This window comes from Botryllus schlosseri, chromosome 2 (genome assembly GCF_051294905.1).
Source record: "Botryllus schlosseri isolate E-star chromosome 2, Bs_hap1, whole genome shotgun sequence".
Taxonomy (NCBI): Eukaryota; Metazoa; Chordata; class Ascidiacea; order Stolidobranchia; family Styelidae; genus Botryllus; species Botryllus schlosseri.
The window spans coordinates 2,672,294-2,685,598 of record NC_137237.1 but is presented as its reverse complement, the minus strand read 5'-3'; the positions used below and the strand labels follow the sequence as shown (position 1 = coordinate 2,685,598).

The 13,305-nt window shown below is 40.4% G+C and overlaps 1 protein-coding gene across 1 annotated transcript; it reads left to right on the top strand.

Annotated features, from left to right (window-relative positions):
• The first annotated feature begins 253 nt into the window (after positions 1–253).
• LOC145432995 (heparan sulfate glucosamine 3-O-sulfotransferase 6-like) lies at positions 254–13,032 on the top strand. The gene is made up of 5 exons (XM_080309865.1): positions 254–3,627; positions 8,785–8,855; positions 8,921–9,081; positions 10,030–10,204; positions 11,026–13,032. Exons 1-5 carry the CDS (start codon positions 3,477–3,479, stop codon positions 11,641–11,643), a joined length of 1,176 nt encoding a protein of 391 aa, XP_080165991.1. The 5' UTR covers positions 254–3,476; the 3' UTR covers positions 11,644–13,032.
• The last annotated feature ends 273 nt before the right edge of the window (positions 13,033–13,305 follow it).

Sequence of the window (13,305 nt, the reverse complement as noted above, 5' to 3'; positions counted from 1 at the left end):
CCTTTTGCAGAATAGTTAGCGAGTAAGCTAGAGATTCTTCCCATATCTCAACCTTACTGCTGTATAGCCAACCAAGTAAAGTATGACACTGTTGTATAGCCAACCAAGTAAATGATACAACTCTGAACTTCAGTAAATCATGAATGAGTTTATTTTCTACACATATAATCTGCATCAGGCCATAAATAACAAAGTGAATAACGAATTAAATCAGCGTCATCTGCCTATTTACAAGCCATTGTCGTAAACCGTGCAGCTGGGAAGAGGGGGGGGGGGGTAATAGGATTGATTAAATCAGCCATTTCAATTCGTGTTAATCCACAATTACCATGGAGTAGGGTTGCATTTAAAACAAACATGTTTAAAACAAGGCCCTTGTATAAAACATACTTTTATTTTTTTTGAAGCCATGACATCAATAATATTCAATTGTGACGTCATATTGGATTGACATTGACAATTGAAAATATAGTGAAAATGTAGCTCCTTTGACGAAATATCTGTACTATTGCTGTTGAACCGACTATTTTGAGGGTTCCAGCCATCCCATATCGTTATTAGTCGGCTATCGGGTGGTAATCGGCCGTAGGCTCATACAACATGTTTTTTGGAAAGCATTTACATAATTATGGCATAATTTTTTCACCGTTTGTTTTAAATGCAACCCTACCATGGAGCATTTCCAATAACGAAAAGATAGCACGGCCTGTAAGGACTCGAAATTGTGATAGCAGCATTGTCATCTTCTACGTCACTCAATGTAAGTTGATCAAGAAATCAACACACCATTAATACTTCCCTACTGGTTCAAATGTAGCCTCGGAGGGTAGAGGTTTGTAACATATTATCAGTTTGAGAAGCATTCAGTAGACCCAGTTGCTGAATTCAGCTGATATTTTGTTCACCTAGAAATAGTTTCATGACCGCAGTGAAGAAATTATCACCATCGGCTTAATGGTACATCACAAAGGGCCTTCTGAAGCATTTCATGCCATTTGTCAGTTGAGAAATATTCAGTATCATCGTCTTGCAGATTTTTCGATAGAGCGATAGATGATTCCATGTTTAAAAAAAACATCTCGGTAAGGAGGCACGAGATCCAAATATTCAGATTTTGGCCATCTCTGCCAAGAATTCAAGGGATGTGCCCAGTATAATATATCAGTATCCACTGTTGATGTCATGCAAATGATGGAACATCACGTTCGTTTTTCTGGAATCTGCAACAAAAATGAACAAATGATGTATTTAGAGACACAAATTAACCTTAAGAATATGTATAGATGTATGTAGAGTTGGTCAGTAGTGAAGAACTTCTACTTTATTGCAATACTCAAGTAGGTGTTGCCTATTTTCGAAGATACATCTTGTAATTTTGAAGTAGCCTTCTCCAAACTCAAAGTACCTTGCAGGCATTTCACTTTCTACTGCTACTTGAGGAAGTTTAAATACCAGTACGCCCCGGGAATATGACTGTTACTTGAGCAGCAACGCTGACTACTTCAACCACATCAGGATTGTAAATCCCTCATTTAATACCGTATCACTAGAATCAGCCAAACTTACCTTAGGCCGACTGAGGAGAGGTCCATGCTTTATTGCGACGATTTGACGAAATCTTCCGAGTTTTCTCTTCCTTCATCCTATAGGCCTATAGCCTATAGGCTATGAGTGTTTATATGGTAAAGACAGGCCATATCTCAGGGTCGTATCCTGTCCCGACGATTGTGTTGGCTTATCCATTCAAGCGAGTGGGCATCTTCAAGGCTTCAGTAAGAGCAAATGTTGGCCATATTCTGGGAGTCGGCTATTGGCAGTTCACATCAGTGCACTTCTGTTGAAGTATAATTCCAGTATTGTAGCATCAAGGTGCCGTTCGTTAACAAACATATGCCTGCCTTGTTTTATCAGACATGTAACTGATGAATAATATCTGTAATAAGAGATTGGATTCAACAGTTGTTATAACAGTTGTTATGGACACTTGCAACTGCAACCACCTTGACGTGTTGTGTTTGTATTAGATTCAAATGTTTGGTTATCTTTGATTGAAATGCCTCTTGAATCTTGCATACCGGTAGTCTACTCAGTGGCTCCAATTCTTACTAGGAATAATCCAGCAATTATCTGGAATAAGCCTGCAATACCAGCACAACCCGCATATTCACATGTTAATCTATAGCACAAGATCTTAACAGACGAAGTCCCTGATAACGGTCGCCTTCATAGTCGACACGGCACAGTGTAAATGTACACTTGTACTTGTACAATGTACAGCCTTGGATGGTGACAGAATATCGCATAACATAAGTAATGAAAAACATACCGCAACTCGCAAGGCGTTATCAAAATCCTACTGCTGATATCAATGTTAACGTTGGAAATTTTTCTACATTCTGTTATCTTCTCACGATTATCAACGCAGCAAAACATGTTACTTAAGATACTACAGAAGCAGAGATATTCCGAAGGCGAGCAAATGACCGTACCGGTATACCGGTAAATTGCTGCAAAAGGGATAGGGCCAATACAGCAAAGTTTCAGACTACCTGAACATCTCATAACCTGGTTAACCTCTAGCTTTATAAAAGAACATAAACATGGATAATATGCCTCTACCGCTATCAAAAACTTAAAATTACACACAGATGAAGCGGCTGACCAGAACGTGCATCAAAACTGAATGCGCGAATCTGGACCTACTTAGGTAATACCACGATGACGCAATTGACGCAGTCAGCCATCCCGGAGTTCTATATATCCCTGAACAATATGTATTTTCAGTTTATTTCAATGTATAGCACTCGCCTATATCTGCGCTCATCAATGCTTAAATAACCGATATAGAATCTAAAGAAGTCTATGTGCATGCTTTTGAAATAACTGGATGGTAAGATCCAGGAGTAGGCAAGCCACCTTTAAATTTTCGTTATAAGTCGCCTACGCGTTTTCATGCGGCCCCATATACTCTGATGTTTGAAATGCGACTCCGACCTCCAAAAAGGTTGGGAACCACTGGTCTATGCTTTTATAAGACACCGCTTTCACGGATGACATGGCGAGGAGGATCCTAAATATACCACCAACACTTAGAAAGGAATTCTGGAGTCCACCTCTGTCAACGACATGAATCTAAGTCAGCCAAAAACTGAGAGTAGCCTAGCATTTATAAACAGACGGTTAAAAATCAATTTGCGCGGTGATGACTATAAAGAAAAGTCATCAGTTTTGCCCAGTCCTAATCACTTTGAACGGACAAAGAACAAAAATAAGGACAAATCTTATTAATATGGAAGATTGGAAGATGTAGTTTTCTATGTCATCGTGCTTCACAATAGGGACAAACATTAGAAATAAGGACATAGCAACACTGAATATAGCGCGTTACAGTCTTCCATCCGTTAGAAGCGACATGTCTCTCCGAATTATAAAAAAATCTGTATCCTGTATTCAGATGAAATGTCGCTTCGTCAGTCATGTTCTCTTTGAGATTCTTCCATATATGCGCGGTAGTGTTGGTGACATTGGTTAGTCTCCAGGTATTGGTCTATGTCGCGGAGGTACACCAAGATCGCGGGAGAATGAGGAAAGTCAAAGATTATCACCGGATACGGTTACGAATCGAAGGTAGGCTATAGCCAACTACGACGCCTTCATATTTTACATCCAAGAACATTTGAACGGAGTTGCGTACATTCGGGTTGGATCTAGAGCAGCGGTTTTCAAACTTTTTTGGACACGCCCCCCCTTTGCCATGGCGAAACATTTCGCGCCCCTTTTATCGTCATATCACAAAATGCAACGAGAATGCTAGAAACCCCAACGGATAGTTTAATGGCATGGAATGTTATGACTGTTGATGAGAGAATTTTAAAATATAAGATTCGGACTATATATAGAGAAATAAGTATGAATTGGAGGTGAATCGCGCGGGGAACGAGATTTTTTTCAGTTGACCGCAGCTTCTCAGCCCATTCAGATGCTTTCACGCAGCCCCCCTCCCCTCCCCCAGTCCCCACCAGTTTGAGAACCTCTGATCTAGAGTGTATGCAAGCTAGTACATTCCCATAAATCAGTGGTTTTGAACATTACTAACTTGTGGAACACCTACGGTAAAGGTGGAGAGATAGTAGGGGTATAATAGGGTTGCTATTGCCATACGTCCACTTTCAAGAGGATTTGTCCTCTTTTTTGACTTTTTGAAAGCGTCTTCGGAAGACGCCCTTTTGTCCGTTTTTTTTGAGATTTTGTCCTCTTTTTTGAGAGTTTCGGTGAAATTTACGGCCAAAGGCCAAAATCGACTGAGATACCGTAAATCAGCACCGAAGTAACGCTCAGGCCGGAGATGACCTTTTTTTAGTCAACCACCTGAAAATGTGAAAGGAAAAACGGCTTTGCAAGTCTGAAAATTCTGAAAAAGTGTCCTCTTTTTAGATTTCCAACTATGGTAACCCTATGGTATAAGCCACAGCTACTACACCAACACCAATAGTTTGTGGGTTCGAATATGACCGAGGTCGACTCTAGAACTCCTGCTTACGTGTTGGATGTAATAGGCTCCTTCTCACCATCTCATCCGCGCAAGCGGTGTCTTACAAAAAGCCTAGAAGTGGGCCGTGCTACCCAGGGCCGTAACAGCACTTCGTCAGGCCCCCCAAAAAAACTTTGGTCTTGGGCCCCCCATAGGGTTATAGACCGAACTTTTGGGGGGCTTCGCCCCCAGACCCCCCTCCGGCGATACCCTGTTTACCGCTATTTATCGTATTGGTTGGGAGTTTATTTAGTGAACAAGCTTTTGTCGCCTATGCGCGCGAAGCGCGGGAAATTTCTATAATTCATGATTGAATCGGTCAGTATGATCGGGAATGGCATATATATTGTTATCAATTTGGATCTTCTATCTGCTCACGTAATCAGATTTGCCGGTAGAGCTGGGTGAGGTGTGTTTGAAAAGGTAGGACCACTCAATAATAATTAAACATCTTCGGGCGTATACCCGTTGGCAGGAACGAAACAGCACCTCGTCAGGCCCCCAAAAACGTGGGTCTTGGGCTCCCATTGGCTGATGAAACGACCCCTCCATCACGTTGTTCGCGTTTGTCACGAAATCATCTGTACTTTATTGTGAGCCAGCACGAAGCGCGAAAATTTTCGATAATTTATGATAAAATCGGTCAATTAGATCGGCGATTGCATATATATTATGCTATCAATTTATTGTCCTCTCTACTCACGTAATTAGATTTACCGGTAGAGCTGAGTGAAGTGTCTTGAAAACGGGCGGGCCCGTAAATAATAATTAAACATCTTCGGGCGGGCGGACCCGTTGATATGACTTCGTTAGATGATGTTATTTCGTGACTTCCAGTCTGCTATATCAAAAAATATAGAATCGCCCAGACGTAGGCTTCTAAACTAAGAGACGCACACGATTTCAAATTGGTATTTCTTCACTGGCATAAAATTTTTCCCAGCGGGATGGTATTTGTCTTGTGAGGTTCAGATTGCAAAGACAGAAACATTCGGCGCCAGTCATTTAGGCGCCTATGGACAATTAAACCTATATGTATTTTGTATATATAACGAAGTCTTCGGTCATCATAAGGGCATAGACCTTTTCGGCCAAGGTTTTCTCGTTGCCGATCGTTCTGGCACACTTCTTGGAGTCGCATGTTATATGGCCTAAAACTTGATTGTATGTCTTGGTGGGTCGTGGCGTGGTAATGGCCCAATACCCAATAATAAATAGAAATGGCTACCTGAATTCGCGCGCAGCGCTAAAAATTTTGAAAAAATTGCGTAAATTTTCAAAAAATACTCTGATTTATGCTAATTCACGAAATAATTTCGGGCCCCCTTCGAGCTCGCCCCCCCCCAATTGGGGGGTTTGGGGTGCGGCAGTTACGGTGCTGGTGCTACCGCAAGTCGGCAGTTACGGAATCAAAAATAAGAATTGTCGGCCTGGTGTAAATGACCATTGTAGTCGACTGTAGTCGATAAACACCATGCATACCATAAACAACAACAACCTATGGTAATCTATAAGTCTTCGCGTAACACAGGGGCGGGCAACTTCTCCAGTCGGAGGGCCGGATACAGGAAAATCAAGTACTTGGCGGGCCGGATTGCTGAATCGATACACTCTTCGCCCATTTACCACTATACACGGAATAAATCGTATTTAATGAGTGTATTTTAACGACAGCAATGTCACTTCAAAGCCATTTCTCGCCGATAATGACGAAGACAATGTAGATTTGAGAATAGCATTGTCATACAGGCGACGCCATGTCTGCTTCTTACTGATCAATTAACACACGGTGCCACCATAGTGTCCTATAGTGACCGGCTTGCCGATCGCGAAATTTGATAAAACGGGTGCCAATCGAAAGCTACCGCGGTACTGATTGCGCAAATATAAATGTTGTATTGTAACGGTATTTGGTATTGTGACGCAATCATGCCCTCTGGGAGCAAGTGAAAGCAGCGCGAACCGCAAGCGTCTTGGCCATTGTTTGCAACCAATTGAGCATTCACACTCTCACTCTTATCTCGTGCCCACTTGCTCCTGAGCTGCTCAGACGGAATGGATGCGTCACAATACCAAACTCCGTTAAAATGCAACATTCGAGGGTGATTTTTGAGTTCCAGGGCCCATAGCAGAATAAAATCTATATATTTTTTGCAATCAGTACCTCGGTAGCTTTCTATTGATACCAGTTTTATCTAATTTAATATTCGGCAAGCCGGTAAAAAATACCGTCAAATTGCCTTTAGCCAAATGTAAAGTGTGACGTATAGACCAATTTCACTAAGCCGTGAGATTTACTTGCGTGCACACCATATAGGACACTATGGTGCAATCCTTAATTAGGATTTCAAGGCGTTCGATAAGCCCGGTATCCCATATTTACCAAGATATCAATTCATTAGGGTAGAGTACATGGTTAATGCCAATAATGCAAGTCTTCTCGCTTCGACAAACTTACCCGTAAGCTCTACTCGCGTACGCTGCGCACACACGTATATAATAACATACAGTCACTAAAATTTGACGTTCAAGCAAGTAGTGGGGAATCTCGGCAGACTGGGGCCGCAGGCCGGAAAAAATCCCGTCGCGAGCCCGCGGGCCGTATGTTGCCCGGCCCTGGCGTAACACAAAGTTTTCGTTGGGTCATTCAAAGAAAAATCTACCCCAGTAAACATTTGACTATAGACATCTTATACATACTAGACAGTCTTCAGGATTACCGGACCACGACCTAACATCGACCTCGCCATCCGCCACATGCCACCCCATTTTGTCGCTTGCGTCTTATATTCTCTGCATTACTTTTCATTCAGTGTGCATGCCTCTTATTTACTTCGCCTAGGCTAAGGTGGGTGTCTGATCTTAATGGTTACTCCAAGTTGTTTCGACACCCTCCTATCTTTTCATTGTATCGCAGTCTTGTGATGTTTTGAAACGATAAAAATATTAATAAGCCTGACTGACTGACTGACTGACTGACATCAAAATATGATTTCCACACAAAACGAAAACAATAGAATGAACATTCATCGAAATCAGAGTGGTTTTTGAAGATACCAGTTAAGAAATGCGAGGTGTTACGTCTTGGTGCCTAATCCGTTCTATTGCTCCACTTGCGCTTTGCTTAAACGTACCTGACCATAAGCTAAATGAAAAAAAAACGGCACCTATAGGGTTGCATTAAAACAAAAATCAATTAAAAACAAACATGTTTAAAACAAAGCCCTAATTTAAAACATGAATTTTATTGTTTTTTTTTTTGTTTTTTCAAGTTACGTCATAAATATTCAATTGTGACGCCATAATGGATTAACATTGACATTGACAATTGAAAATATAGGGTAAATATAGTGCCTTTGACGGAATATCTGTACTATAACTGTTGAACCGATTATTCTGAGGGTGCCAACCATCCCATATCGATATACGTCGGATAAATGGGGTGGTATAATTGTCCGTAGGCCCATACAACATGTTTTTTGGAAATTGTTTGCGTAATTATGGCATAATTTTACAACTTAAAAAAACACATTTTTTTAAAGGTATTTGTTTAAAACACTGTTTAAAACATGTTTTAAAGAAAGTGTTTTAAAACATCGTTTCTTTTAAATGCAACCCTAGGAGAATAGCTATACGCATTCACCAGTAACACTTCATTCAGCGATATCTTCAGATTAATGGAAGGCTCGATATCAGCCAAAATCTAGAATCAGTATATGGATGATACAACGCAATTATGACATTTAAAATCGAAATATAATTAGGATTTTTTCCAATGTTGAAATGTGGAAGTTTCAGCACAAATTAAACTCATTCCTTGATCAAGAAACATGACTTATCTCAGGTGGCTTTGCACCTCTTCTCAGATGCTTTCACGTCCCCCAGTGCGAAAATCACTTAGTCTAAACGCAATGATACGTGATACCAAGGACATGGTTTCCATTTTGAACCCCAACCTACCCTAAGTACGCCACTGCACACGACATAGCACACCAACAGTCACAATTCGACTACTTATCGCGCCAAATTAACTGCAAGCAATGATGGTCAAGACGGGCGTATTATCACAAATCACATGAGTTACACGCGTGTCTTGCCCTCCTGAGAACCTCATAGCGTTCCGTGGACCATGGGCAAGGAATCATTGCCATAAACTCTCACGTGTCGGACATTTCTAGGCGCATTTTAAGCTACTAATCGGGCTGTGATTATTTAGTGATACCAATGTACAAAACTGCTATGTTTCTCGACAGAGTTTCGCAGGAAGAAGATACAAATGGAAATCGAATTGCGATTGGAGATTCTCAGAAATTCCACGACGAAAGTAAGTAGGCCTTCATGTGGATTCTAAAGCAAATCAGACGTTGTTTTCCTCTATTCCTGGTTCAGAAAAGCTATAGTCGAACACCCGACGTGATCGTGATTGGAGCAGCTGGATGCGAGGCTGATAAACTTACATTTTTTCTGGATCACCATCCTCTCGTGAGATATACGAAAACCACGACCAACTTCTATACAAGAAATCGTAAACGAGATTTACGATACTATAGGTATCGGTACATTACAATAATACGAAATAGAACGTATATAGGTGTACCATAAGGATTGTAACGCTGTATGATGCTTCAATTTTGCTAAAGATATCATTCCCTAAATTGGTCTAATATCACATAATTTACTTTCTCCAGCTCGAGATTGAATAAAACTTTGAAAAGAAACTGAAACATATTACTGATAAGTGTGTTTGTGATTGATATTAACAAGAAAGTCAACTTTGATCATGTACTGTACATGTAGTAAACATATAAACGTGTGGCATGTAATATAACCTAAAATGGGGGCAATAATGTTTCCTATTATAGGCCATCGACAAATAGCTTTGATTCAAAATTAGTGAAGCATTAATTTTGTAAACTGTGAAAATATATTTCTTACCGGAAAGTGATTGTGTGCCAGCAATTTACCAGGCAGAGTTGGACAATTATAAAATATTCACTTTTCTCAAACTATATTAGAATTGGAATTATCCACACAGTTTTCCCGAACTAGTTTTAAATTTGAATTACTGAATGATCTGAACAACAAATTTGATTAAATTGCGAAATAGACGGAAATACAATAAACACCCAGTTCAGTTCATTCCAAATCAGAGTTCATTTCTCATAAGCAGTCTCTATACACCAAGCCTGGCTCGTTTCGCACTAAACATTTCTCGTGTAGCATTTTCATGTAAACCAGGAATTAGATTGAAATCATAGTGAGAGCATGGAAACATTTCGCTAATTAGCTCATAATTAGATTACCGACAGTTCGCTCTTAGTATATTTAGACAACTAGAATTATCTAATTGTCCATGACTGTTACCAGATCACGCTTTTACGTGTATACTCTATATCAGAGAGGCCAAGGTCGCCAATACCAACCCGACTCATCACTGATCAGGGGCGATATCAACACAATTACGCCACCCGCGACCGCATCCCTGTTGTACTTTGCAGGTCCACTCTACTTAACGCAACGGCAGACGAGATCATACTGGAATCATCAGCTAGCTATTTCTACGCCCCCATGAGAAATCTTCCATCTATAATCAATCGTGACTGTCCAGGAGTAAAGCTCATTTTCGTCATCTGTGATCCAGTGAAAAGGGCTCTTTCCGCTTACACATCCAATGTACGGACGTGCATGTTTTATCATCATCGTGTCATCTTCGTCATCAATAATAATTTGATAGCTATCATAACCTACCTACCAGAGATGAGCATGGATTAGGATTAGGATTTGAAAAAACAGGATTTGTCAAATTTTGTCGGATTTGGATTGGATTAGGATTAGAGATTTTTTTCTAAACGGATTACTATTTGGATTGGATTTACCTATTTTCTGGGAGATTGATATGTCGTGTGGCGAATGGCGACAAACTTTATTCGGATCAGTTATTAATGTAGGCTACTTATGATTACTAAGTTATCTTGAATCAAGGGCATCGTTGGTTGTGAAAGAAAATTTTCTAACCCCTCCCTTGCATAAATTAGCACTTTTTCTGAATTTCCAGTTGGAATCGGATTAGGATTGGACATGGACTTGGATATGAGAAAGTTACGGATTAGGATTTGGATTTTTAAGGTTCGGATTTGGATTGGATTAGGAAATAGAAATTCCAAATCCGCTCATCTCTGCTACCTACCTATAGAGGTGGTCAGTACGTAGTAGGCCTAAGTCTTCTTTTTTGGAGTACTCAAGAAGGTTTCGTCTATTTTAAACTACTTACAAAAGTGCTTATGTTATTATATTATACTCTCACTTTTACTGGAACAATTGACAAGAAAATTAGTTCAAAATTCCGGACAGTCCGGACATTTCGGCATATTTTAGAATTTCCTCCCGGACGCAGTTTTTACTGTGAAATTTCGGACTTATGACAACCCTACATATATGTATATCACATCAATGTGCCTCGATTAGTGGAAGTATACTGAACTTCAACATTTCAGAGAGCGAAAAAGTCGGGGATGGCAAAGCGCAGTTTTGTTGAACACGCACAGACCTACTTGTCGCTAGTAAAGAACATATTTCAAGGCAATAAACGCGTTTCGGATAAAATAAGAAGCAAAATACACGCAAGTCAGCAGCTTTCCATATATGCGTTTGGGCTGTATTCTGAATATATCCGGCGGTGGATGGATGTATTTACTCTTTCGAGAATTATGATCATGAATGGCGACACGTTTCAACAGGATCCTGGCTCCCACATTGAGTCGGTCCAACGCTTTCTGTCAATTCCAGTTGTGTTGCATGCTACTTCATTTGCGCGACATCCAGGAACCGGTAGCTTTTGTTTGCGTCCGTGGTGGTACAAAGAACACCGTGAAGTCCGTGCTACAAATTTTGACGTTCCTAGACTGCAATGCGACGTTAATAGCGGGCAAGGAACATTCAAAGGGAACTGTACATCAGGGACAGCGAATGCTTGCGGTAAATTACGAATATTTTACGAATCTTTCAACAGAAAGCTTGAAGCATTGACAGGACAGCAATGGAAATGGGACGGTCAACCATGCAATTATACTACAGGAGAACGAATAATATCAGAAGAAGTAATAGATATATAGCTGTGTGGCTTGCATCAAGGAAACAAAATCTCATGAATTTGTTCCGACTTCCGGTGCATTGATCAATTGAACTCACAGCGTGAACTGAGTTCAGGCCGAGTGAAAGTAATAGCCTATTATTAGTTGAGATGGCATTTTGAAGGACGTGTCATCACATCAGTGTTGGGATGACTCGAGTCACCTTTTTCGTGTGACTTGACTTGACTCGAGTCACTTTCTAAATTGACTTGACTTGACTTGACTCGTCGTATCAGAAAAGTGGATTGACTCGTGACTCGGAGCAAAATTCACGAGTCAATTTCAAGTCATCAAGTAATAGGTGTTGATAAAAATCACTGTATCTTGCTTATCTTCGGATTGTTCGAGAAACGCTAGTGTAACCCGTGAGAGCGACCAATCATTCAATGATCGTGCGTTTTACTGAGCCTCCATTGTAATCTCACAAATAAATTGACCACAAACAAAGTTATCGAAGCTTACAGCTTACGTTGTCGTAAACTGGTATAGTAAAGTAATTTAATAGCAAAATGTCTATTTCTGTTCTTTGTTCTTACCTTAACCAAGCCTCTTGTTTTATTAATTGACGTTGAATATAGTGTATATAGTCCTCAGCCACTGGCGCAGGCTCGAATTGTATCATATCAGTTTGTAAATGGGTAATGTATTGCATCTTATCAATTCGTTTCTCTATTCTCTATTTCGGCTGGTAATTATAAACTGAGGCTATGCAATCAGCAATTTTACGTATATGTGAGCGATACAATGCCTTCTCGCGTGTATATTCAACCCTATATTCGTTCATCTGTTCAAAATCTATGACGACGCAATCAGTATTTCAGACAGCTAGCAAAATGCAATGACGTAATCATACCTCATACTTCGAAAAGGCAACTTGACTTGAATTGTGACTTGACTCGTGACTTGACTTGACTTGACTCGACTTGACTCGAGTCACCTCCAAAAATCGAGTGACTTGACTTGACTCGAGTCAAAATGTGCAATGACTCGAAATGACTCGTGACTCGAAGGTAGTGACTTGATCCCAACACTGCATCACATTTCAACTATACTGGTTATAAATTGTTGCCATGATTGTCCCGCCTTGCCCGTGGAATCAGTTACCATGATTCTGTGAGCTTTTGTTGTTGATGTTTCTCTACATTTATAATTGCGGTAATTAATCTAAAGGTTTTGTTTGGGTAACGACTCTTGTAGTAAGATGCTACTTGCTCGGGTAGCTCGGTATTGATGGTTCTGTTCTGTCGAGCTTCCAGTATATACCTCGCTTATCCCTCTATTACATTTGACTCAGTCGCATTTGTGTTATGTATACCCATTGATTAGCACAGTTGAAAAATAAAGATTTTCTCTGTCGTACTCACGCGAAAAGGTGAGGTACTACTTCCCATTTTGAAGTAAAGCTCGCTAGATGGCAGCAACACTCCGAAGTCGGAAGTCTTTTTGATACCAGTACTGCGCAAAGGGCCACTTGCTTAACTATCTCATGGTGCAGGGGTCACCAACACGCGGCCCGCGAGGTCATATTTTGCTGTCCACGACCTGATTTGAAATTTCGGAAGAACGCTTGGTAAAGCATTTTGAAATGCTGATATTGATTTCTGTTTAAATAAATATTGTTGTTTTTGTTCAAAGTAAGCTATT

What these genes read in the sequence shown, in the direction of transcription:
- LOC145432995 (XM_080309865.1), top strand. Translation starts at nt 3,477, where the DNA reads ATGTTCTCTTTGAGATTCTTCCATATATGCGCGGTAGTGTTGGTGACA. An exon ending in GATACGGTTACGAATCGAAG is followed by an intron (nt 3,628 to 8,784) that starts GTAGGCTATAGC and finishes GTTTCTCGACAG; the next exon opens with AGTTTCGCAGGAAGAAGATA. An exon ending in TCAGAAATTCCACGACGAAA is followed by an intron (nt 8,856 to 8,920) that starts GTAAGTAGGCCT and finishes TTCCTGGTTCAG; the next exon opens with AAAAGCTATAGTCGAACACC.